We start from the raw sequence: 24,604 nt of genomic DNA on the forward strand, positions 1-24,604 counted from the left end.
TTCTTATGATCTTAACTGAAGAAAGTAGGATTTTTCCTTTGAAGCAGCCGGGACTTGGTGGAGGATCTGAAATGCCACAGTCTGCTGCCAGAGGCAGGATGGAGAAATTGGTCCAGACTTGTCTTCGAGACTTAGATTGGGGGTGGGGGGAGTGAGTGGAGAGAGAAAGAAAAATTGATGTATCACTAATAATAGATTTTTAAATCAGGGCATTAATATTATATGAAAGGAAACAGTAATATCAAGCTGAAATGAAGAGGGAAAAAGGGCAGAGAATACTGATGAGATACTATCCTTTGAAAAAAAATGGGTCAGTTCTTCAGTGGCAGGAAACCCTTAACCTGCCTGTGTACCTGACCTGCTTTCTAACAGTCCCCTTCCAGCTTCCTCTTTGATTTTCACAATTCTATATTTCTCTCAAGTTTTTAAGTCTGGGTCAACAAGATGCTGCCATTGTATTTGTTGCCCGGCTATTTACATTTTCTATTTTCAGTAGCATTAAAAAATGAAAAAAACGGCAAGTTCCTCAAATGCTACATTTTTTCATGAGTAGAAAGATACACTCTCAGGAATTAAAAAAACAGTTTTCGATTTATAAAGCAGTCACATTGCTACTTACTCTGGCATTATGGGTTATCCGAGGACCGCGGCTTTTGGGAGTGCTTTGGAATACGAGGAGAGCATCGGTGAAACTTGCATTCAGTGGAGAGTGGCTTATATTTTTAAATTGTCTTTTCTCTTTTTCTCCTTTATATTTTAAGCAAAGTATTGAAAGTGACTTTGGTCTTTAAGTTTTCTTGGTGTGCTTCCTCGCTTTTGACATCAAGCGAGTTGCTTTTAATTTACAAGCACTTCTAAACACTTGTAGCGTGCAGAACATGGTACTTTGTCAATTCCGGATACAATCTGTGCTTATAGTCTTAACTTTCTCCACTATTTCTGACAGCCCCTCGGGCTAGGTTGGAACTGTCTTTCAAGGACAGGTCCTCTGTGTATCTCAGAAAATATATGACTTGAGGACACATTGCAAAACTAGTTCCTAGGTGAGCTAAGGATGCTGCAATTAGTTGCCTAATGAGTGCTAGCTCCGTAAGAAGAGCCTGCATTTTTTATCACTTATGGAGAGTAGTAAACAATGGGATTTGGAAATTTTTTTTTAATTTAAGGGAGTAAGTCATGAATACTCATATAAACATTTGACTTCAGAAATGTAACACTGTTTATAGGGACAAGAGCAAATGACCTAGTTGGGTGATAGTTTCTGGAAGTTTCTTGACCATTAGGTTCATGTTCCTTCTGAAGGGGCAGTAAGAAGTGGGAGGAACCTCCTTGGCTTTTGTTTTAGTTGTTAAAGTACATCTTGATTCTTAGGGTTTGATTTTAGAAGACTTCAGTCAGACTTTCATATTGGTTTCCTTTCTCTCAGACCCAACGCTTTTTAAAATGAAATCTGTATAGAAAATCGGTTCTGTTGTGAACATTGGACGGTGAATTTTATATTTCACCTTCTTTTGTTCCCATATGAGGTGTTTCTATGAATTGTGGAGAAGCATCAATGCATTTTAATATCCAGAGTACGTTGTGAAAGTCTCAAATAGCAATATTCTCAGAACTGGTTTAGGTAAATTCATGGGCAATGTCTCTTGCGGTTATTAAAAGTCATTAAGGACAATTGAGATGTGTACATCCTTGGTTTATGAAGATTCGTGCCATGGATGACAACTGTCTTCTAAGCACCGCTCTTGAAGCATTGGTCATTGATCTAACCCAGAATGGAACTTTTCTTTTTATGGTTTAATGCAAATTAACTTTCAGTCTAGGAGTTCAGCCCGTTCACTCCTCCAGATCTTCCCATTGTTTTAAGCTCCTGATCTGGATCCAGTGGCTTCCTATTCAACTTTCTAATCTCCATTTCTGTAGACTTTCAGTTTTCTGTGAGTAGTTTAGACTCCTGGCTGCCTTGTTCTTCTGTTTAGTCTTAATGTTTGTAATAAATCCTCTGTTCCCTAACCAGATAATTAAATTTCTTAAACCCATGTAACATTCAATATATAATGGATGAAATACAGAATATCAGTGACACTTTAAAGATAGATGATTTCATCATTCTGGCTGACATACTTCATTAGTAGATTTATATTTGTTTCTTGGTCTGATAGAGCTGTTTGGGACACATGTAGCAATAAATTACCTATTAGTTTCTAAAAATGTTCCCTAACAAAGTCAAAAAGGGTCTGAAAGACTTGGTTTCAGATCCTGATTTTTTCCACTTATTAGTTGTGTGGTTAAATTAGTAAGATTCTCAGAGCTTCGTTCCTTATTTGTGAAATGAGGGTGATAAACCTGAGTGGGTAGGATTAAATGAGATAATAATGTGTATGAAGTGACTGGCACTTCATAGGTTTCTAATCAATATTCATTTTCCCCACATTTCCTCCCCCTGCCTTTCTCTCTTTCCTCTCCCCACCCCCACCTTCTTGGCCACAGGGTAGCCAAAGAGACTTAAAACTATATATGCCTAGTAACAAATGATATGTGTCTTAAACATATTTTAGGAACTTACATGGTCTGGGTTGAAAAGAAAACCCATTCACTAGACTTGACAGCCAAAGACCTGTTCTACATTAAGCCTCGTCTACAACCTGTTCCATATTAAGCTTTGAAAAGATTGCATTAAACTCTGTGTTGCTACATATTGTTTAAGATTTGTGTTTTGATTTCATACCCTCTGCTTTCAGTAAAGGGAAAAACAGTCTTTGACCAAAAAAAAAAAAAAAAAAAAGCAAAAGGAAAGGAGCTTTTCAAAGCTCTGTCCCAGGAGCAGGCTAAATGAATTCTCTGGCCTGAGATTGCTGAATGTTTTATTGAGTCACTGCTTCACGCCCACCTTTTCCTGTCTTGTAACAGTTTGCAGTTTTGACTATCTGACATGACTAACCGTCGCAAATCTAACTGATTACAACTGTCAGTGAGTCTGGGTAACAGAGTCTGGTATCTTCTTCTGGAGAAAGCAAACAGCCAGATCTGCACCCAAACTTTTCCCCATCATTTTTGTCACCCTTCCCCCTTCCACCCCCCCCACCCCCAGCCCTCCTTCATCACCTTTTTTTAGCTCATTAGTTTGAAACATCAAATGTACTTCTTCAGTGAAGCACACCCTCTGCTGAAAGCAAGCGTTCATATTTACATTGGGAGATGTCATGTACATTTAGCCAAAAATAAGTTACTGTCAGGGAGTCATTTCAAGATTGCTCTTAGACGAGGAGGTATGTTAGGGAAGGGGTGGGCAGGGAGGAGAAAAACTTTGTTCCAGTAATGATGAAATCATCATACCACAGGCACATTAAGGCCAGGACGGGAGACACTGGCTCCTGTTAAAATGATTCCCATAAGAATCTTACTCTTTCATCTTCTCATTGTAGTGCAGTTAAGCAAATGAAATGCTAAAGCCATGTGAAGTCAATAGCATAATCAACAGTGATTTAGTATTGTTCTCTCACGGGGTCATGACCTAATCCTAAATAAAGACTTCTAAAATTGTCTGCTTGGATGTGTTCCTGATGTTGTAGAAAAACTGAAAGCAAAGAGAACCCTCTTCAAGTGGTCCAGAGTTTTTGTTTCCATTAGAGCTCTTGCTACTGAGCAACTCCTCTTTGAAATTGGAGCCTGCTTGTACAAGACTGCCATGAAGATGAGGATTTTAGTGCTCATGAGCTTAGTAACTCCCTAAAGTGGCCATCAGAGGGGTTTCTCATTAGAATAAGGAGTCTTGACCCTTGTTCGTGTTTGGTTACTTCTTCAGAGATGCTTAAATGCAATGTAGACCTTAGTACTGCCATTTTATCATCAACACTGTCTTTTTATATTCACTGTGGATTTCCCTTTTCTATCTGCAGGCAAGAGTTTCACCTTGACCATAACTGTCTTCACAAATCCTCCCCAAGTAGCCACCTATCACAGAGCTATTAAAGTCACAGTGGATGGACCCCGGGAACCCAGAAGTAAGTGCTTGCCTTCCTATTGGAAATGGGAATAGTGTTTGTGGAGACCCTGTGAGGAATTTATCCAAAATAAGTTAGTGCTACTTTCACGTGAAGAGTTTCTTTGCCAAGTTTGCTATCTACATATATTTTTATGAGGGGCAATTAGATCTTCACAGTTAGTGGAAAATCAAATTACACTTTTCACCTTTGCCTCAAAATTGCTAAGCCCAACATAACTTTGTGAATTTCCATTACTGTAAGTTTTTTTGCTAAAAAATTCTTCTCATCCACTGGACACAATAGATGAGGCAGAACAGACCCACGAGAGCTGAGGAAGAAAACAATAAACTGAAAAATCTTGAGCTTAGTCAAAAAGCTTTTGCGTGTGTTTCCCATGGTCTAAGAATGTGTTTTAACTTTTTAGCTCGCCCACTCAATTCCCTTTATAGAGAGCACACTGCTTAATTACAAAGAATTTATTTGCAAATGATAACTTGCTTGATTGTTACAACACTGTTGTTTGCTCATGTTCTAGTAATTGCCATAGATAGTTTCTTTAGCAGATAGAGTCAAGCCAGATTTAAATCCACCTTGGTTTATTTGTCTCCTGGGACATTTGGAAGGTTGAACCAGCATCATTTGAAGGCAGTGCCCATCGTCCATTTGGGCTAATATGCATTTTCCTCTTAAATCTAAATTAAAACAGGTTTGCTCCCCACTCTGTCCCTAAAACTGATTTGAACATACTTACCAGAGCCGAATTTAAATATGTTTAAGGATTAAAGATTATTTAATATATACAACCTTAAAAATTCCGTGCCAATGGAAACATCATACAGAACTCTGCCTTTGATGAGTGAATCCGTTGGAGATGTAGCCATTGTGTTTTGAGAGTTTAATTTGGCTTGTGGTGGAGGGACAGCTGGCAGAAATCTTTGTTACATAATGATACACCTGCCAAGACAATGGCATAGCTCTTCTGCCCCTAAAATCGAGAGCAAAGGGCTGGCGAAGTTTTGCCTCCTCTCTGCCCCTGGAGCCGCCTGTCCTTGAGCGGTGGGAAGACGTGTTGCCTTCCGCTTCTCTTGCCACTGTCTCTTCTCACGAAGGCTGACTGCTCGCCCAAACTAGGGAGGTTTCCTGCCTGAAAAGTCAGTCTTTGAGGTTTTTCTTTCCTCCTCCTTTCATGTGTATGGCGTTCTTCTAGGTTTCCCAACATTGGGAGCGCTGGCTCCGTCTGCTCAGTTTAAGAGTGTCCTGTTAGGCGGTGGCCACACACACGTCTCTGGTCCTCAGGGCCAGCAATCATGCAGTGCAGATGAATAGATCAGCATAGGGCTATCTGGCCTGCTTTTGGATTTTTGCCTAACTTTTCTGGACCACTGTCCATCTGGAACGATGGCTTAGGATGGAAGACATCTAGCATTTTATCTGATTAGCCCCCAAGTTCCTGAAAAGGTAGGGACATCCTTCTTAATAATGCACCAAGCAGGATCTTAGTCTTTTCACGTTTAACACAACTAATACTTATCTTGTAAAGATGTTTCCTGCTGATCTCAGCTGCTTTTCTCAGTTCTTGGAAAAACCATCATTGTGTGTGTGTGTGTGTGTGTGTATGTCTCTCTCTCTCTGTGTATATCTCCAGATGCTCACAAGTTGATGCTCAGACATGATGGTTGGGAAAGAAAGCAGGGGAAGGTGGGTGCTGCCTCATTCTGAAAGTGGTGACAAGAAGAAGGAGGTAGAATAGCTTTGGGAGAGTCACTTCTCTTTCAAGCAAGGGTAGTATCACCTCATTCCCAGGAGGCCATTGGCAGAATTAACAGTGGCTAGACTCAGTCAGAGAAGGCACTGGCAGCCCACTCCAGTACTCTTGCCTGGAAAATCCCATGGACAGAGGAGCCTGGTGGGCTGCAGTCCATGGGGTCGCTAAGAGTCAGACACAACTGAGCGACTTGACTTTCACTTTTCACTTTCATGCATTGGAGAAGGATATGGCAACCCACTCCAGTGTTCTTGCCTGAAGAATCCCAGGGACGGGGGAGCCTTGTGGCTGCCGTCTATGGGGTCGCACAGAGACGGACACAACTAAAGTGATTTAGCAGCAACAGCAGCAGGCTCAGTCCCTGTAAAGACAGAGAAGTGCTCTGAAAGCAGTGAGAGTTAGGGATAGAGCAGATAGTTCGCATGTGACCTGAGTTTAGGCTTTTGATGCTGCTGAAGGTGCTGGGGAGAAGCAGATACAGAAATCGAGTAGTGGACCACTGCCCTAGATCTGCTCACAAACCAAAAATATCTGTGGAAATGCGATGTCATTTCTCTGACATCACAAGGTGACCAGCCAAACTCAGTGTCTGACTGTGTCTGGTATCAGTAACATTTTAATCCTACAACCTGTATTCTTGGTACGGGGTTATTTCCTTCTGCCCTGGTCTTGGCCGTCTGAGCATTGAATGTTTGTAAGTAAAACCTCTTCTCAGTATTGTTCTTTAGTTTTGAGACTCCCAGGTGTGGAAAATGCCCAGGATTTTCAATTTCCTTCAACTGTGAGTTGAAGGCTTTTAATTGATAGTTGTGTGTATAATGTTAAATGAAGAATCCTCTAGAACATGGGTTGGCAGACTTTTTTTGTAATGTGCCAGATAGGAAATGATTTCAACTCTCTGGGTCCTATGATATCTGCCACAGGGACTCAACTCTACCAGTATAGCTAAAAAGCAGCCTTCACCAATACATAAACAAGTGGTAGTGGCTGCATATCAATAAAACTTTATTTACAAAAATAGGTGGGGGGGGGTCAGATTTGGCACACAAGTTGTGGTTTTCCAACCACTGCTCTAGACTTCGGAGAAGGCAATGGCACCCCACTCCAGTACTCTTGCCGGAAAACCCCATGGACGGAGGAGCCTGGGGGGCTGCAGTCCATGGGGGTCGCTAAGAGTCAGACACGACTGAGTGACTTCACTTTCACTTTTCACTTTCATGCATTGGAGAAGGAAATGGCAACCCACTCCAGTGTTCTTGCCTGGAGAATCCCAGGGACGAGGGAGCCTGGTGGGCTGCCGTCCATGGGGTCGCACAGAGTCGGACATGACTGAAGCGACTTGGCAGCGGCAGCAGCAGCAGCTCTAGACTTCTTCAAAGTGGCTTATTTTTTCAACCGTTAACAGAGAAGAGCTTTAGGAAAAGGCTTTCCTGAGGGGAGGGGAAAAAAAAAGACAGTAAATGCAATTGTTTTAGCATCTTCTCCCACAAAATTTTAATTCGGTAATGGTTGTCACTGAAAGAGTGTACGACTGTTTATTACTGCAAAAGTTTGAAGGGATTGAGTATTTTGCTCTCTTGATTCCTGTTAATGGAATTTTACTCGTTCTTCAGAAGATCACAGTATAAGTTGAAAAAGCTACTTCTGGCAGATGAGCTGTTTGAACAAGGACAGGTTCTGGGTTAACTGGTTGGGTCTTTACTCAGCAACAGGACAGTGATTAAGGGTGTGGGCTTTTGCATCAGGCGGTCTGGATCGAAAGCCTGGGACGCCACCGTTCACCAGTTGTGTGGTGGTAGGCAAGTTACTTAAGTTCTCTTGGCCTCAGTTTCCTCCTCTGTTAAAGTGAGAAAAATAATTAATAATAAAGTGAGAAGACTAATAATAGTATCTTCCTCATCTGTTGCTGCAAAGATGTTAAGTGATGTCATGTATCTAAAATGCACAGCCCAGGGACTGTCGGGTAGTAAGTGCTCAGTAAGCATGAGCTATTATTACATTAGTTTCAGCGTCAGAAGTTTGCTGTAGTTTTTGCTTAGAGTACACTTCCAGGAAATAGATACCATCTAGCTTCTGTTCTCTCGGGTAATATTTTTTTTTTCTTGCAGATGGCTTTACTAATTTATGCTCATTAGTAAATGACACAAATAAGTGTTATAAATTGTGCTGGAGCAGGTATTCATGCTGCCTGGGGACAGCTGGGCAGAACTGATGATAAACAGTTTGTTCTCAGCGAAGTCCAAGAGAGGATGCTAGGGCACTGATGCCGCCCTCGGAGGCCCCACTTATCAGCCCATCTGTCAAGGCTTGCTTTTCACTCAAAAAATCAGAAAGGTTTCATCCTTCTATGTTTTCTGTCTCTGGCAGCTGAACGGGTACTGTCACATCACAAACAACTCCTTCTGTTAATATACACATCTGGCGCTGGCAGTTGGACGAACTTCATAAGAGCGCATGATCATCACTCATTACAAGATTAAAAAGTACCCCATGGCATCATTGATGTTTTTTAACTTTGATCTTTTGCAGTTGTGATTCATCTCAGTTATAAAACTTCCCTTTAAAGGAACACAGCCGATGACTTATTAGAACCTTCATCTTAAGTAGCGTAAACATGAGAATGGTACACATCTTTACAAAATGCCATTTATTTTCTCTGCCAGCTTATCAGTTTAAGACATGACATCATCCTTAAGATCCCAAATTTGTCAGCCTTGTGTTTAGGCCAGGCATTTTGACCTTCTGTTGGCAAGTTAGCTCTGAAGAGGTACTGCCGTATGTTCGCCAGCAGAAGTCAGTGGAGCAGCAGCAGCTACAGTAATGCATTTGGATGCCTAACTCTTTGAAACATCAGTTTCTATTAGGATCTTTTGTTCCACGTATGCAGTTGGTTCTAACTGCAGTCCTTTTGAAAGAACTTCTCCAGGAAGATGAAATCTTGCTCAGCGGTGTCATATTCTACTGTTGTGGTTCTGAGTTAAGGAGGAAGACTGATGGAAGGGTATTATTGGCTGTGCAGAGGATGGAAAAAGTCAATCACCTTACACAGTCAGAAGTCTTTTTATTCTCTTGCTGCTCCGTCAGTTATCTATTGCTAAATAACAAGCCATCCCCAAACACAGTGGCTTAAAATAGCAACCAGGGAGTTCCCTGGTGGTTCAGTGGTTAGCACTCCGTGCCTCTACTGCAGGAAGCCCAAGTTTGATCCCTGGTCAAGGAACTAAGATCCCAAAAGCTTCCTGGTACAGAAAAAAGTAAAAAAAATAAAGACCAAAAAAAAAAAAAAAAAGAAACAGCCACCAGTTTATTACTTCTCACAACTCTGCGGGTTGACTGGGGTTCATCTGGATGGGTTTTCTATGGTCTTTCTTGCAGTAAGATGGCAGCTGGTGCTGGAACATGCATGATGGTCTCAGTCCCTTGTCTGGTGCCTTCATGGGGTGACTGGAAGGTTAGGCTCAGCAGGAAGGAGGCAACAGCTGGGCCTTTCTGTCTCTCCTATAATTCCAGAGCCTCACCTTCTCCATGTGGCCTTTTCTATTGGAGTCTGGCTTCCTATGTGGCAGCTCAGGTTTCCCTTGGGTGCAAAAGTGGGAACTTTCAAGCCTTTATAAGGCTTCTTAAGGCTCAGAATTGGAGTAGAGTCACTTCTTACATATTCTATTGGTTAAAACAAGATACAAGTGCAGCCTGTCCTTGAGGGGAAAAAAATCTTACAAAGATGAATGATGGGGATGGTGGTTCACTAGACCACCAATGTCACCTACTTCCATAAGTGTTTCTGTCATAAATGTCATTGCTGGAGAAATAATTTTTTGAGATACCATTTCCTGAAAGGTCTTCTGACTTTTTATTCTGGAAGACGTCTAAAGTTCTGCAAGGTGACTCCAAGTTCCAGTGCTAGTAGCTTCACTCTGAATTAGACCAGTTTGGTAATTACCGGATGAATGAGGGGTGGGTGATACCTTGTGGTGCTTGGTATCAGCAGGTCAATAGCAAGTTAAGCCAGGTCAGTCCTCTTATGGGAGAAGAATATTAGATATTTGAACATAAAGAGGTTTTTTGCCTTGCTTGGCAGCTGGGCAAATCTGTAGCCAAAGTATCTTACGGATCCTCAAATGAATAGGCCTGGTGGCTTTATACTCTCTATCCCTCAGGTTTGTAAATTCTCCCTTGCCAGTACACCTGCAAATCTGATACCTAATGCACATGAATGGGTTTCTAAGAGCTTGTGTGTGCTGTGCCCCAGGGAAGTAAATCAGAGTTACTCTCCAGGAGAGACCAAAGCCATCATCTGTATCTTTGCTACTGAGACACTCTCAGTCATTGCTGGCCACCTACCTTTCCTGAGCTGGTGGGAGAAGGGGAAAGCCCCGCCTTTTCTTTCCCACGATCCAGTTCCTTTCCTGCAGGCTTGGAGCACATGGCTGCAGCACTGCTCTGCTCAACTCCTTTTGTGACTTCAGTAGGGCTGGCGCTTAGGTGATGGAGAGCCTCTCTGGATGTGCAAGGTACCATGTGTGTTTCAGGGCTGTCTCAGCACTCGGCTTCACCAGCTTGTCAGGCTTGCGTCCTGCAGCCAAACTGTTTTCTTTTCCTGCTTGCTTCTTGTCACCTGTGCCCGGTTCATTGCATGTTCTTAATTCATTAGAGAACATTTTATTATTCTACATTCTTGTACACTTCTGATTGCAGAGGTTTTACCTTATAAACTGAAGATTTAAGACAGACTTAAATAAAACAGTGGTCTGGGCCCTGAAGCATCTCATTTTTCTTCCATGCTGTTCCACCCAGTTCTTTAAAAAAAATTTTTTTAATGAATATTAAATATTTCCATAAAGACTATTTTTGTTCAAGTTTAAAATATTGTTGTTGTTCTCTGTTGTTTAGTTGCTCAGTTGTGTCCGACTCTTTGCGACCCCGTGGACTGCAGCATGCCAGGCTTCCCTGTCCTTCACCATCTTCCAGAGTTTGTTCAAACGTATGTCCATTGAGTCAGTGATGCCATCCAACTATCTCATCCTCTGTTGCCCCCTTCTCCTTCTGCTGTCAGTGTTTCCCAGCATCAGGGTCTTTTCCAAAGAGTCTGCTGTTCACATCAGGTGACTGAAATATTGGAGTTTCAGCTTCAGCATCAGTCCTTCCAATGAATGTTCATTTTAAAATATATCTCTTATTTATTTGTTTAATTTTTGTCCACACCCTGCAGCATGTGGGCTCTTAGTTCCCCGACCAGGGGTCAAAAGCATACCCCCTGCATTGGAAGTTGAAGTCTTAACCACTGGACCACCAGGCCAGTCCCTCCATCCAGTTCTCCAGCCCCAGAAAGGGTGCCAAGAATCATGGTCTTGGCATTCTCTATTCCTCATTGCAGATGGTGTTAGTGGCAGCTGGCTTTTATCCTCCACTGCTCTTCACCCTGGTTGGGTGTAGGAATAGACTTTTAATGGTGCCTGGCCCATGATCTCTGCTTATTTATCAGTGGTGGATGCTGATATAGAGCTTGGTCAGATGTGAAAAAGGATGGGGAACATGTAAAGTGTGTTGGATGAAAGGACAGCAAAATTGTTTTAAAGCTATTTGATTTGTCTGGACACAGTTTGTGGGTTCACATTCTTGCTGTCTATGAAGACAATTTGAGAAATTCTTGATAAGCCTCGTACCACACCCCTGATGCCACAGGCCTGAATTTTAGTCTCTGGTTGGAAGTGTTAGTAAAAAAACCCTTAGCTTTTCTTTTTAATGGGAAAACAATATTTATTGAATGAAAGATTCTTTAAATTCTATAGGGCTTTACAATTTTTAAACGTTTCACACACATGATATTTTTTAAAGATTTTTTTTGAATGTGGACCACTTTTTAAAGTCTTTGTTGCATTTGTTACACTATTACTTCTGTTTTATGCTTTGGTATTTTGGCCACCAGGCATATGGGATCTTAGCTCCCCGACCAGGGATTGAACAGACACCCCCTGCATTGGAAGGTGAAGTCTTAACCACTGGACCACCAGGGAAGTCCCTACACATGGTTTTTTATTATCCCATAATAGCCTCTTTATTTCCCCCCTTACTCCTGCATGGCCCCTCCCCCCTTCCTTCTTTCCACTGGTAACCACTAGTTTGTTTTGTATATCTGTGAGTCTGCTTCTTTTTTGTTTTATTCACTAGTTTGTTGTATTTTTTAGATTCCACAGATAAATGATATCACATAGTATCTGTCTTTCTGTGTCTGACCAACTTCACGTAGCATAATGCCCTCTAAGTTCCATGTTACTGCAAAAACGCCCTCCACTTCTTGACTTGCAGACTTCCTGTGGTTCTTCCCTGTCTCTGAAGTGCCCAAGGAGTGGCAGTGAGGGGTCCATGCCACGTTTTGATATTTACAAGGCAGCAACCACAAGCAGCAGTTTGATGGTCATAAATATGCATCCTTTGGTCACTAAGATCCAAACCATCATTGACCACCTTTGGCTTAAGAGAATAATCCTCCTTTCCCTTAAGGAGGATGGTGAGGGAGTCAGAAGCGCTGGTGGAAGTTAAGTCTGGTGGTTGGTGGAATGTACTCTTGAGAGGAGCGGTTTTAAATCTCTTGCAGTACTTTTTTTTTTCTTTCTGTTGACTGACTGTCAGGAGCTGGGAAGGTGGCCAAGAAGGAAATGACACATCGAGAGGCATTCTGTGTTGTGCAATATTCTGTGGAACTGATGCAAGGCTATATGGCCTGTTTACACATTCCTTCGCTCGCAGACAGCATGGCAGTAATTGAATTCAGCAGCACATGGCATGCTGCAGCAAGGAGCCAGGCCTTCACATCCTTTCATGGCAAATTATCGCAGCCGTTAAAACACGCTCATGTCCCTCCTTTGCACTCTCCCCTGGCTTCTCAGTTCTGAATGTGCTTGCTCACTGTATGGGGCGTGTGTTCACAAGCAGCGTGGCTTTCCCCAGGTAGAGCTCCCTGTCCACAGACACAGTTCCCACTGATATATTTACTTCTCACTAAATATAGCGAGCAGCGTGGCAGGTTTTCAAGCTATATGTGCTCTCAAAACATACCAACTGGAACCGAGTATGTCACCGGTTTATAGCTCACTGGAAGTCAGAAGTCATTCATTCTTAAAACAGTGCTAGGGACTTGAGAGAGAGAAAAAAATATTTTTTTGGCTTTATTTTATAAAAAATAAATTTTCCTTCCCGAGAGAAAGAATTTCCAATAGATCACCGAACTAATTCTGTTTTGTTGTGCTATAGCATTTGCTTCAGGAAGGGCTGGACCGGAGGAAAATAGGAAATACTTGAAATAACAGAGAAAAAAGATTCATTATATTGCTCTTCATATTCATACTTGTCCCTACGTAGCATGTTATAGGATACCTTTATGCTGTCAACTAACATCATGGTCTTGTCATAGACCTATCTTTGGTCTTCATATAAAATCTATGAAGTTTTTATTTAGGCAAGCGTGGAAAATAATTGCTCACTTTTTCGAGAAACTCTTGGAAATTCAGGGAGTGCATAAAAAGTACATAAATCGACAGTATTAATTCAAGGTCATATGCAGAAGACTGTATTTGGGATGTGGTGCTTAAGTATTACTAGCAAAGGAAGAGTTCCCTGTTCCTCTTGAAATTTCTCTGCTGCTGTGCACTGGTGGTGGGACTCTGCTTGCAGATGAAAGTGCTTCATTAAAGTTCAGGATTATGGCTTATATCCAGACTCCTCTCAGAAAGGTAACTCAGATTTAAACTCATATTAAGATAAAAAAATAAGTCATCTCGAATCCTTTATTGGGAGGAGGCTTGGGAAGATGAAGGGAGAATGATCAACCAAGTCCTTGTACTAAATGTAAACACGGAGTCAGGTGGGCAGGCCGGGCCTTTGCTGGCCTTGAAGGCAGTCATTGCCAAGTTTAAGTGTTGTAATTTTGCTGCAGGTCAGCCCTAGCAGTGTGGATTCCTGATGTCAGGTCTGATGTAGGATTCTATAATCTCATGGTGTGAAGTTTTGGTTTTTATATTTCCATATCTACCCCCTTTGCAAATATTTCCCTTTTATAGAGTAGTTCTCATCTAGTTTTGTTCTAGATATGTGCTGATTTTTTCCTCTCCTGCTGACCAGGAGAGGAAAATTATCATTTAATTATCATTCAATTTCTGTTTTTCTTTTAATTATCATTATTACTATTTTAATGTGCATATTTGTCTCAGTGAAATTCATGATAATCTCTGTCTACGTCAGATAATAGAAGAACCTTACTATACTTTTTTTTTTTAAAGATAATTTTTATTGGACTATTGTTGCTCTATTAGTTTATGCTGTACAGCAAAGTGAATCAGTGAAGGGAAGTATTAGGACTGTAGCCCACCAGGCTCCTCTGTCCACGGAATTCTCCAGGCAAGAATACTGGAGTGAGTTGCCATTCCCTTCTCCAAGGATCTTCCCGACCCAGGGACTGAACCCAGATCTCATGCATTGCAAGCAGATTCTTTACCATCTGAGCTACTAGAGGAGAGATAGAATCAAACTCATGGTTACCAAAGGGGAAGGGGAAGGGATAAATTAGGAGTTTGGGATTAGCTTGTACACACTACTATATATAAAATAGATTAAACAGCAAGGACTGACTGTATAGCACAGGGAACTATACTCAGTGTCTTTCAATAACCTATAATGGAAAAGAATCTGAAAAAGAATAGATATTGATCTATATATATATATATGTTATACATCGATTTGTATCTATTACATATATATATCTATACTTATATATCTATAGATCTATATCTATTACTGGAGAAGGAAATGGCAACCCACTCCAGTATTCTTGCCTAGAGAATCCCTTGGACAGAGGAGCCTGGTGGGCTGCTGTCCATGGGGTCGCAGAGTCGGACACGACTGAAGTGACTTAGCATGCATGCGTAGCATATCTGTTACATATCTATATAGAAATATAATATATAATACATATCTATATAAAACGATATTATATATCTAATATATCTGTTACATGATAGATATATATCTATATCTATTCCTTTTCAGATTCTTTTTCATTATACGTTATTGTAAGACACTGAGTATAGTTCCCTGTGCTACACAGTAGGTCCTTGTTGTTTAATCTATTTTATATGTAGTAGTGTGCATAAGTTAATCCCAGACTTGTCCCTTTCCCCTTTGGTAGCCATAAGTTTGGCCCTGTCTCTCCTCATGTTGTTGTCTGATATTTTTATCTTTGTTTTATGCTTCCTGAATTAGTCATCATCAGTATTTAAACTCTCTATTTCATATTTGCCTGTATGTTTATCAGTTTATTTGCTCACCATTCCTTTCTGCACATGGGTCCTTCCTTCTGGATTTAGTTTTCTTGATGTATGTTCTTTAGTAGTTCTTTCAGTGAGAACCTGTTCAGGGTAGACCCAGTTTTTGTTCCTGAAAATGTCAGCAGTTGCAGCCACTGGCTGCCAGTGTGGTGTGGTGTGAGAGGTGCCCTGTGGAGAATCCAGCTGGGGAGCCCCAGCCATTCTTTGGGCTGAGACTTTGAGGTGGTCATGATCACACTAGTGGAGAAGCACTTAAGGGAATGGAATCCAGGACTTCCATGGATGATGGATGAGGGAAAGGGGGATACTCTGAAAAGCCCAGGGCCAGTGAGTGGAGAGGTGGTGGGAGGAAATGTTCCTGCAGACAGAGTGGGAGAAGACCAAGGAAGGGGCATTTAGGGAGAGGAAATTCGACTTCCAACTTCACTGCTTCCTCATGGTCAGGCCCTGTGGTGCTTTGTAACTTTCTATCCAGATTTACGGTAACAAGCTCCATCGCTGCACTGGACCCTCTGAGGTAATCTGGCTGCTGCTCACTGAACAACCAGGGCAGCACTTCTTAGGTGTTGTATCCACACGTTTTGTCATTTTAGTGAGAGTACAGGATTCAGAACCAAAAGATGCTTCATTTACCAAAAGATGGTAAATCAGTCATTAAATGAAGCAGGGGAGAAAACAGACGTGAGGACTAGAGGGGCATGGCTTAAGAGAGCTGGGTTCACACTCTTGGGTAGAACTCTCTGCAGGCAAAGTGGACGGGGGGCCTCCAGTGTTGGCTCTGTGCAACTCTCATCGAAGTGGCTGGTGGGGAAGAGGTCAGCTGACACTCAAGCAAGCTGGTACTTTCCGCCTTTCCATGAACCGTCACACTCTATATGTACCCTGTGTGACATACATCATCTCGTCCCTTACCTTCTTGACGTTAATTCTCATGAGCTACAACTTGTGTGACAATGCTAGCATGTATTTGCTAGGCAAAACTCAGGGTGATTTAACCCGGACTCTATGCCTTCTTAGGGTTGGCCCTGAAAATTATTCATAGAAAAATATGAGCCCTTTAGAGAGATTATGAAGGTACTGAAACACTGTTTTACCGGAAGTAAAGAGAAATAGATGTGTTAAAAAAAAAAAAGAGTGATTGTGAAGTCTAGGTTACTAATTCTAGAGCTTTGGTTTCTGTTTCACCTCCTCACCATTCACTCTATTCTACAAAAACAAGTTACAGTGTTTTGTGGACCATGAGGGATGTTTCAGAGCAGTGTAATGGGGTATATAGTTTGTGTTGAAGATGTGGATTCAGTTATGGTTGAGGGAATGGGAGGACTTGAAAAGTCCTCTTCTGAGATCTCAATGCCATCTTAGTGACCCCAGGCAAATCGCTACACTTCTCTCCAGTTCAGTTTCTTCATTGTTTCAGTGGAAATAGACATGAAGACAACTTTAGAGTAGCTGGGAGTAACTTGCAAGGAATGATCATAAACTACTTGGCACTCATGAAGGGCAACTTAAATACCAAATAGTAATTATATAGCGCCTTTCTGCCAAGGAGTTCCAAAAGCTTAGACATTACCTCACTGGTTCTCTTTATATCCCTTTGAGGAATACATTATGCCTTTTACAGGTGGGTAAACTGAGGCATGGGCACTTGAAAACTCATTTGCTGCATGTTGGTCTACAAGTCAGCAGATGATTTATGGAGGTGGGCAAGGAGCCCAGGTCTCTTCCTGTTCAGTTATTCACTGTTCAGACTCCCTGATGCTTTGTCATTAAAGTTGTGGAGCTCCTGGTATCGTGCCCAGGATATTCTTGATTGATGCTCTGAAGTAGTGTTACCTGAGAGGCAAGCCTGGTGATGTGGAAGCCTTGCTATATAGTAAAAATGTCCCAAGGTATAGCCTCATACACAGAAGACATATATATGTAAATATGTGTGTGTGTATAGTCAATATATATGTTTGTGAAATGAGTCTTGAATTCATTTAGATGAAAGTTCGCCAGAGCTGAAAACATTGAATTCTGTGAAATGAACACAAATTTTTTAAGTTAACCCTCAGTAGAATCTCACTTTGAATACAATCAAAATAAAGCTCATTAACCATAAAAAAAAAAAAAGTCTTTCCTGGTGGATCAGATGGTAAAGAATCTGCCTGCAATGCAGGAGACTTGGGTTCTATCCCTGGGTCAGGAAGATCCCCTGGAGAAGGGAATAGCTACCTACTCCAGTATTCTTGCCTGGAGAATTCCATGGACAGAGGAACCTGGTGGATTACAGTCTATAGGGTGGCAAAGAGTCAGACACGACTCAGTGACTAACACACAACCTTTAAAAAAAAAATCACTCAACTAGAAAATACAGACAAGGCCATGGAGGAAAAGTTAGAGAATAAAAATTAATCAAAAGAAGAAAATTTTTTAAATGTCCGTAATCCCATCTCCAAAGATTTCCACTGCCAATGATAGCCTGAATATTAATAAATAATATTCATCATTCATTAAATTTCATAGAGATTAAATGCTAGAGCTTCTGTGAAGGGATCAGCTGTGAAGACAGCTCCAGAAAGATGATGGAGTGCTTCAAGAGGTGTGACTGTGTTGATGCTGAAAGGAGAGAGAATTACTGGAAATGAGATTAATTACTTTAAGAAGCAGAAGCAAGATGGTGGGGCTGACCACAGTTTTCAGTTTTTTAATGTTTTGGAAGAGGCAGCAGCTTTCTCTCTGTTGAGGGGCTGTGATCCTGGCTTTGCCTGAATCATTAACTAGATGGACATGAGAAGGACTCCTTCCTCCCACCACCCTGTCATACCCCTCAAATACCACCCCTCAAATACCACCCCCATTTGTAACAGCTGACAGAACCTTTTAAATGACAGTTAGAGATGTTTGTTCCTTCTGGTTTTATTGAGATATAATGGACACCCAGCACTGAATGCCTGTAAGGTGTACAGCATAATGATTTGACCTACCTATGTCATGAAATGATTACGGCAATAAGTTTAGTCAACATTCATTATCTCTTGTTGTTATTGTTCAGTTGCTCAGTCCTGTTCGACTCTTTGCAACCCCATGGACTGCAGCACTCCAGGCTTCCCTGTCCTTCACCATCTCCTGGAGCTTGCTCAAACTCATGTCCATTGGGTCAGGGATGCCATCCAACCATCTCATCCTCTGTCGTCCCCTTCTCCTCCTGCCTTCAATATTTCCCAGCATTAGGGTCTTTTCCAATTAAAAATTCAAGAAATAGAAAAACGTTTTTTTCCTCGTGATGAGATCTCTTAGGATTTGCTCTCTGAAGCACTTTCACAGATCACATATAACGATGTTAATTATATCACTCATGTTGTATGCTACATCCCTAGTACATATTTATCTTGTAACTGGATGTCTCTACCTTTGTAAAACATTTTTTTCCAGTTCTTTTAAGAGAGCTTGGGAATAGGCTGTCTTATTTAATTTACTTTTTTATTTTTGGCTGCACCCTACACGATCTTAGTTCCCTGACCAGGGATCGAAACCACATCTCCTGCATTGGAAGCGTAGAGTCTTAACCATTGGACCGCCAGGGAAGTCCCCTGGAAGTCTGTACCCTTTCACTACCATTGTGCAATCCCCCTCCCCCCAGATATATTTTAAAATGTAACTATTTCCAGCAGTGGAGACATTGATTCCTTCAAAAATCAAATGTGTACTACTAGCCAGGTTCCAGGCCTACAAAGCAGAGCAGACGTGACCCCACCATGGAGGAGCCTCCATTCTATGGGCCAGACAGACAAGAAATGGGTAAATGAACTTTTATCTGTAATTGCATCTAATTGCAAGTTGTGACAGTGCTGTAAAGGGAACTGATCTAGTAATAAAGAAGGATCGGAAGCCTATTCTTGAGTGTTCTGGAAAGGACACAGCCTCAGAGCAGATACGTGAGGGTGAAACAAAGCCAGCTCTAGGAAGAGTGGGGAAGAGGCTTCAAGGCAAAGGGTGCCGGAGATTCTTTTCTGAGTTAAGACTTGGAGGACAGGACCTTCATAGATGTTATCAGTAAAGCATAGCATATTTTAAGACATTTTTCGGTTAACAACTTGGTTTAAATAAGCGTATCCGATTAGGTAGATACTCATTGTGTAACAGGATCGTTTGGGGAAAGTGGGTTGAGAAAGGCGGTGAAGAGCTCTGGTGAGGAAGAAAGTGGGAGTAAACACTGGTTCCCGAAGAACATGTTTTCTTTAAAGAAGGAACTAGGAGCAGGTTTGCACCAAAAAGAACCCAAACAAAGCAGTAGGTTTCCTATTCGAGTACATCCTGTGGGGTGTGTGTAATGCACAAAAGTCCTGGGCTCTTGGAGACGGCGAGAAGCAATTCCAAAGGTGAGCTGGGTTTCAAAACATAAGAGCAACATGGAAAACTTAAGAATGTTTAGCGAAAAGCATTGATGATGATTAAAGGATTGTAAAATTGAACCTATAAGGATAAGTTGAAAGACTTGGGATTATTTAGCTTCAAGAAGAGGAGACTAAAAAATGACTTAATAACAGACTTCGAAATTATGAGGAGTTATTAAGCTGTGTATGGTGACCAGCTGTTTTGTTTCTGGCATAGAGACAGCGTAGGTTTTCACTGAAGCATAATAGATTTAGGTTAGATTTAAAGAAGAACTTCTGGACTCTAAGAATTGTTAAATAGGACAGGTCGCTGAAGGCTGAGGATTTTGACTGGAGGGCTTCTCCTTCAAATCCCGTTCCTTTTCGTGATTCTCTGTGTTTATCAAGTGCAACAAAGTGCCACCTTTCTGCTTTTAAAATCAAAGTCATGATTTCTGTTTCCCATTATAATTCTGAAGCTCAGAGTCACAGAGGTTTGTAGACATAAATGATGAGGGTAATTTGTCTTGCTTCAATGGCCATTAGAATCTTTAATTGAGAAAAATATGACGAAAAAGAGGAACAGATCTGCCACATGGCAAAAAAAAAATTGTTCTTGATAATCACAAGAGATGCATGATTAAGAATTTGGGGCCACGTGAGGGTGAGATCGTTTTATCCTTAGAAAAACTCAGGTTTATTTGACTTGTATATGCCAGATTCAGAAGGTAAAGTTCTAGGAAGTCGACTCATTTTCCTCTGTTCCCTCCCTACTGGGAGAAGTTAAAAACATTTCCAGGTGACCCCGAAGTTCATATAACCTGTAGCTCAAGAGACGCAATCCAAAAATCACCCTCAAGGAATTTATCGGCACGGAGAAGGAAGGAGAGGGGAAATAGGCAGGATTTATTTCTGAAAACAGAAACCTTCATGCATTTAAAAGCTGGCAGAGCAGGGGAGAAGTCGAGCAGAGCGAATCTGAGAAGGGCTGACTGTGTTCGCTGTTGCTTTCCACAGTGGAGCTGGGGCTGCAGGGAAGCCAAGAGTCCCGCTTCCTGGGTTAAGCTTTCTCAAGAAAGCCAAATGTCAGGGTTTTCATTTTAAAATTTATTTCTGAATCCACTCTTTCACTGATTAAATACCTGTCTGAGCAACTTTTGCAATAATAAATTAGCCCACCTGCAGATGGTTGGCTTCAAGCACTGATGCAACGGTGAAAAACAAAGCACACACACATAGTGTTCTCAGATGGGGTCTTTGTTTTGAGCTAAGTGGATATAATTTTCTCTAAAGGAAAAGAAAGAATCAAAGAGACCAAAGAAACAGACTTTGAGACAGGTGACGCGACTGGGAAGAAGGTTAGGTGGGTGTGGTGCTGAGCTAGAGGAAAGGAAAAATACTCAGAAAACATATTTTTCTTTCCTCCCAAAATAACTTGCGCTCCTTGGTTCATTAAGTACTTTTAGACCCTTGAACCACTACACTTGACCTTTCCAAGGCATTGCTGCCCATTGGAGAGCCACCCACAGCCCGCGGTTGGGTCAGAAGTCACAACCCGTTTCCTTTTACTGGCCTCTTTTCTTCCTTGTCTGTGATATTTTCTTAGTGGCTTTGGCACTTTGGGACTTGATTGAGTTATTTTTGTGATTTCTACATTTGGGTGTCCCTCACGCCCTGATAATTTATTTTCAAAACCCTATTCTAAGGGTTCTTAAAACCTACAGCTGGCTTTTCCATAGGAAAAGGAGACCTAAAGGGGGTCAGCAGCCCTTATTTTCTGCTCTCGAAGCCGAGAGATGGATAGTGGGGAGGAAAAGCAACTGACAAGAGGTTTGGTTTACTCCTATTGTGAAAAAGAGTGCTCTTCTGAATCCTTCTTTGTTAGGGGAAAAGTCTCTTCATTATACATACGTGGGCAGTGGAAGGGCATTTGTTCTTTATTTTCTGTGATGCTTTTGAAATACTGTGAACTGGGGCTGACTCTATTTCCCCAAGGATTAAGCTATGAAACTGATCGTGTTGGTTTAACTGAAGCAGCAGAAGACCCATTGGTGTGCCCACAGAAACTCTGTGGTTATCTGTTCTTTCGTGAGTTCCTTTCTTCCCTGAGGACTTAACATTTGTGAACCAACCTCCCCTTCCTTTAGGAAAGCTGTGATAGAGACAGAGTTCGAGCTTTCAGTGGTCAGCGCTTCGCAGGAAGTTGGACACACTGCCATGATGATGTCTAAAACATAACCAAGAAGGACAAAGGTTTTTGTAAAGGTCCTAAGATGTCAAGGGAGCACAAATGGATGATTTGGATAGTGTGTCAGTGGAAGGTCTGGGCTTTGCTCACTTCTCAGGGTGGGGGGAGGGGTTCCCACATGGGTATCTCCTTGGGTGTTTTTAGAACTCTACATCGCTGGCACAGATCGGACATAGCAAGGGAATTTGCTTGGACCAGGGATACAGGAGTTTTAGGATTCTATAATTAGGAAAGCATAGATGGGCCAAAATGTAGGATATATACTGGTTTTATGATTTACAGAGTATATTTTAGGCACCCCGCCCCGCTTGCTGCATGTGGGATCTTAGTACCCCAACCTGATTGAACCTGTGCCCCCTGCAATGGAAGCACAGAGTCTTAACCAGGACTGCCAGGGAAGTCATCTGGCCCCCTTTTATTCTATCCTGCATTGATTCTATATATTGTGAGCTCTGAGGCCACAGCTCCTTGGTGGAGCCAAATAGCTGGAAAAACCCAAATAGGACATATGCCTTTCCTCTTTGCTCTCATCCAGTCCATCTAGGAGTTGTACTGGGGATTCGGTTTGACTGTAGTTGGTCTGTCACATACTGGCCCAGTGCTGGCGTGCGAACAGAAGTTAGTACTAGAATAGGACATGATGTAGCTGCACCGACCATCCATTTTTTGCTGCAGGTCCACCTTCTACCATCAGCGACAGCTCAGGAGAAGCTCTTATGTGGTGGGGACTCACCACTTCTGCATTCTCTTTTGTTGAGGGAACTTAAATAGAATAGAAATTTGCAACGGAATTGGAAGAAATCTGACACTGAAAGATGAGATGTTGCTTTTGCAGCGTGAGATTTGTGGCACACACTGACCAGAGGAAGGAAATCTGATGATCTAGATAGATGCCTCTGGTTGTTATCACTTTTGCTGTGTGCCTCTCAGCTAGGCACTGTTATCACTTTTGCTGTGTGCCTCTCGGCTAGGCACTCAACAGGATGAGCCAAATACATCGGGAAATAAAAACTTTTATGGGGGATGGGGGAGAGCCTTGAGTTTGAAGGAATAGGTGGCATTTCTGGCTCATTTATATACATCTCCTTTCATTCTTTTTGAAAAGGTAATAAATTGCACCAAAAATATATTGGAAGCCAACTTTTTTGTTGTTGTTGTTGCTACTACAAAGAGCTTCTGAAGGCAAACTAGAGGCAAGCACTGTTTCTATTTTCTAGTTCTATCCCTGATACTGTCTCACCAGTTCTGGGAATGGATTTTGGTAGCTTTCACCTTGTGTAATCACACTAGTATCCTCTACATTGAGTCAGACTATTGGATGACTCATGGTTTGTAAATTATAGAAAAGAACTGCTTTTTAAAATATTATTATTTGTACAGTAGAATCTGAAATCCCGAGACCTCTACACACTTAACGAGGTACCTCTAGCAATGCAATGAAATTCTAATGTTGATACTTAGACCCTTTTGTTCACGATCACTTTGGTAGTTTAAATAAGTTAACCTTAGGAAGAAAAGTCAGCATATGTTTATACATACATATATCCTTTATTTCTACATTAATTGGGCAGACATTAATAGCCAGACTGCTCTGTGCCAGAGCCTCTGAATGCTGGGGTGCTGATGGAATAACTGAGAAACTAACTTGAAAGAGCCACAGCAAGATCGGGAATCGAGCCAAGGGTAGTCACAGTGTTTTTTGAACACATCAGGAGGTGGAGCCGTTATTGTAGGGAAGATGAGCAGGGTCCCGGCTTTTATTTTAGTGACTTAGAAGTTTGTGATTTACTTGCACTTTGTTGTCAACTGTCTGCTCTCTGGCCACGTGTGCATCTCCTTACAGCTTTCAGGGCCCTCCTTGAGAATTCAGTCCTGCCATCTCTGACTTTATCTCAGTTTATCCTGTTGTTCCCTTCTCTTCTCTTCTTTGTCCATCACCAGACCTGCTTCCTGCCCAACACCTTTGTGCTCCCTTGCTCTACATCACTTCATTCGATTGGAACAGAGAAGCATGGCTCTGCCTTACAAAATAGCCTTCCAAGTACATTTGATTCGAAGAAAGTTTTCCAAAGCTGAATGATTTTTGTTGTTTAGTCACTAAGTCATGTCCGACTTCTGTGACCCCGTGGACTGGGGTCCCCCAGGCTCCTCTGTCCATGGAATTCTCCAGGCAAGAATACTGGAGTGGGTTGCCGTTCTCTTCTCCAGGGGATCTTTCTGACCCAGGGATCAAACCTGAGTCTCCTGCATTGCAGGCAGATGGTTTACCCATTGAACCACCAAAGCTGAATGGAGTGTAATAAAACTCATCTAATTTAAATTATATGTGCATCCTGTGGGGAGGGTTGGGGAGGACAAAAATTAATGTTCTTTAGTTCATGAGGCTCTGTGCCAGATGCCATATGTCAATTAACTTCTTTTTTTACAAATGAGGAAACTGAGGCCTCATGGGGGTTGCATTAACTGACCCATGTCCTTCACGCTAAGAAAGTCAACTCTGTTTTCTGACTTCGGCGCCATACTTTTTCTGCTGCTTTAAAAAAAATTTGTTTTTATTTTTGGTTGCATGGTGAGGCTTGTGGAGTCTTGGCTCCCCAGTGAGGGATTGAACCCGGGCCCCAGCAGTGAAAGCACAGAGTCCTAACCCCAGGACTGTCAAGGAAGTTCCCTTTCTTGCTGCTTGACAATAAAGGCTTTGAGTATCTGTGAGTAATTTGGAAGGGAAACTTTACAGAAATTTCTATCAGAGGTTAAGACAAAACTAGACTCACATATTTGTTGTAGTTGTTTGAGCTGTCCTTAGTTCATGGTGAAATGTGAAGGAGTAGGGTGAGATGAGTCTCTTGTGACCACCAGCCTGAGCTTTGCCTCACCATCTTTTCTTCTTAGAGAAATTAGAATTATTAATAGTCACAGGAGATGAATATTCTCAT

At 41.8% G+C, this 24,604-nt stretch overlaps 1 protein-coding gene and 1 long non-coding RNA gene across 5 annotated transcripts in view; both read left to right on the forward strand.

The window, feature by feature from the left end:
• The window catches only part of RUNX2 (RUNX family transcription factor 2), a 231,232-nt gene that overhangs the window by 108,219 nt on the left and 98,409 nt on the right, over positions 1–24,604 (forward strand). For all 4 annotated transcript variants that reach the window (XM_081519008.1, XM_081519006.1, XM_081519007.1 and 1 more), the window contains one exon: positions 3,897–4,001. In XM_081519008.1, the coding sequence (XP_081375134.1) occupies positions 3,897–4,001 (105 nt within the window). The remainder of the gene's footprint in view (positions 1–3,896; positions 4,002–24,604) is intronic.
• On the forward strand, positions 5,300–9,041 carry LOC145516951 (uncharacterized). Its single transcript, XR_014061872.1, has 2 exons — positions 5,300–5,899; positions 6,905–9,041. It is a non-coding gene; the product is annotated as an uncharacterized LOC145516951 (long non-coding RNA).

The sequence above is a fragment of the Giraffa tippelskirchi genome, chromosome 8 (genome assembly GCF_054371585.1).
Source record: "Giraffa tippelskirchi isolate mGirTip1 chromosome 8, T2T-mGirTip1v1.2.pri, whole genome shotgun sequence".
Classification (NCBI taxonomy): Eukaryota; Metazoa; Chordata; class Mammalia; order Artiodactyla; family Giraffidae; genus Giraffa; species Giraffa tippelskirchi.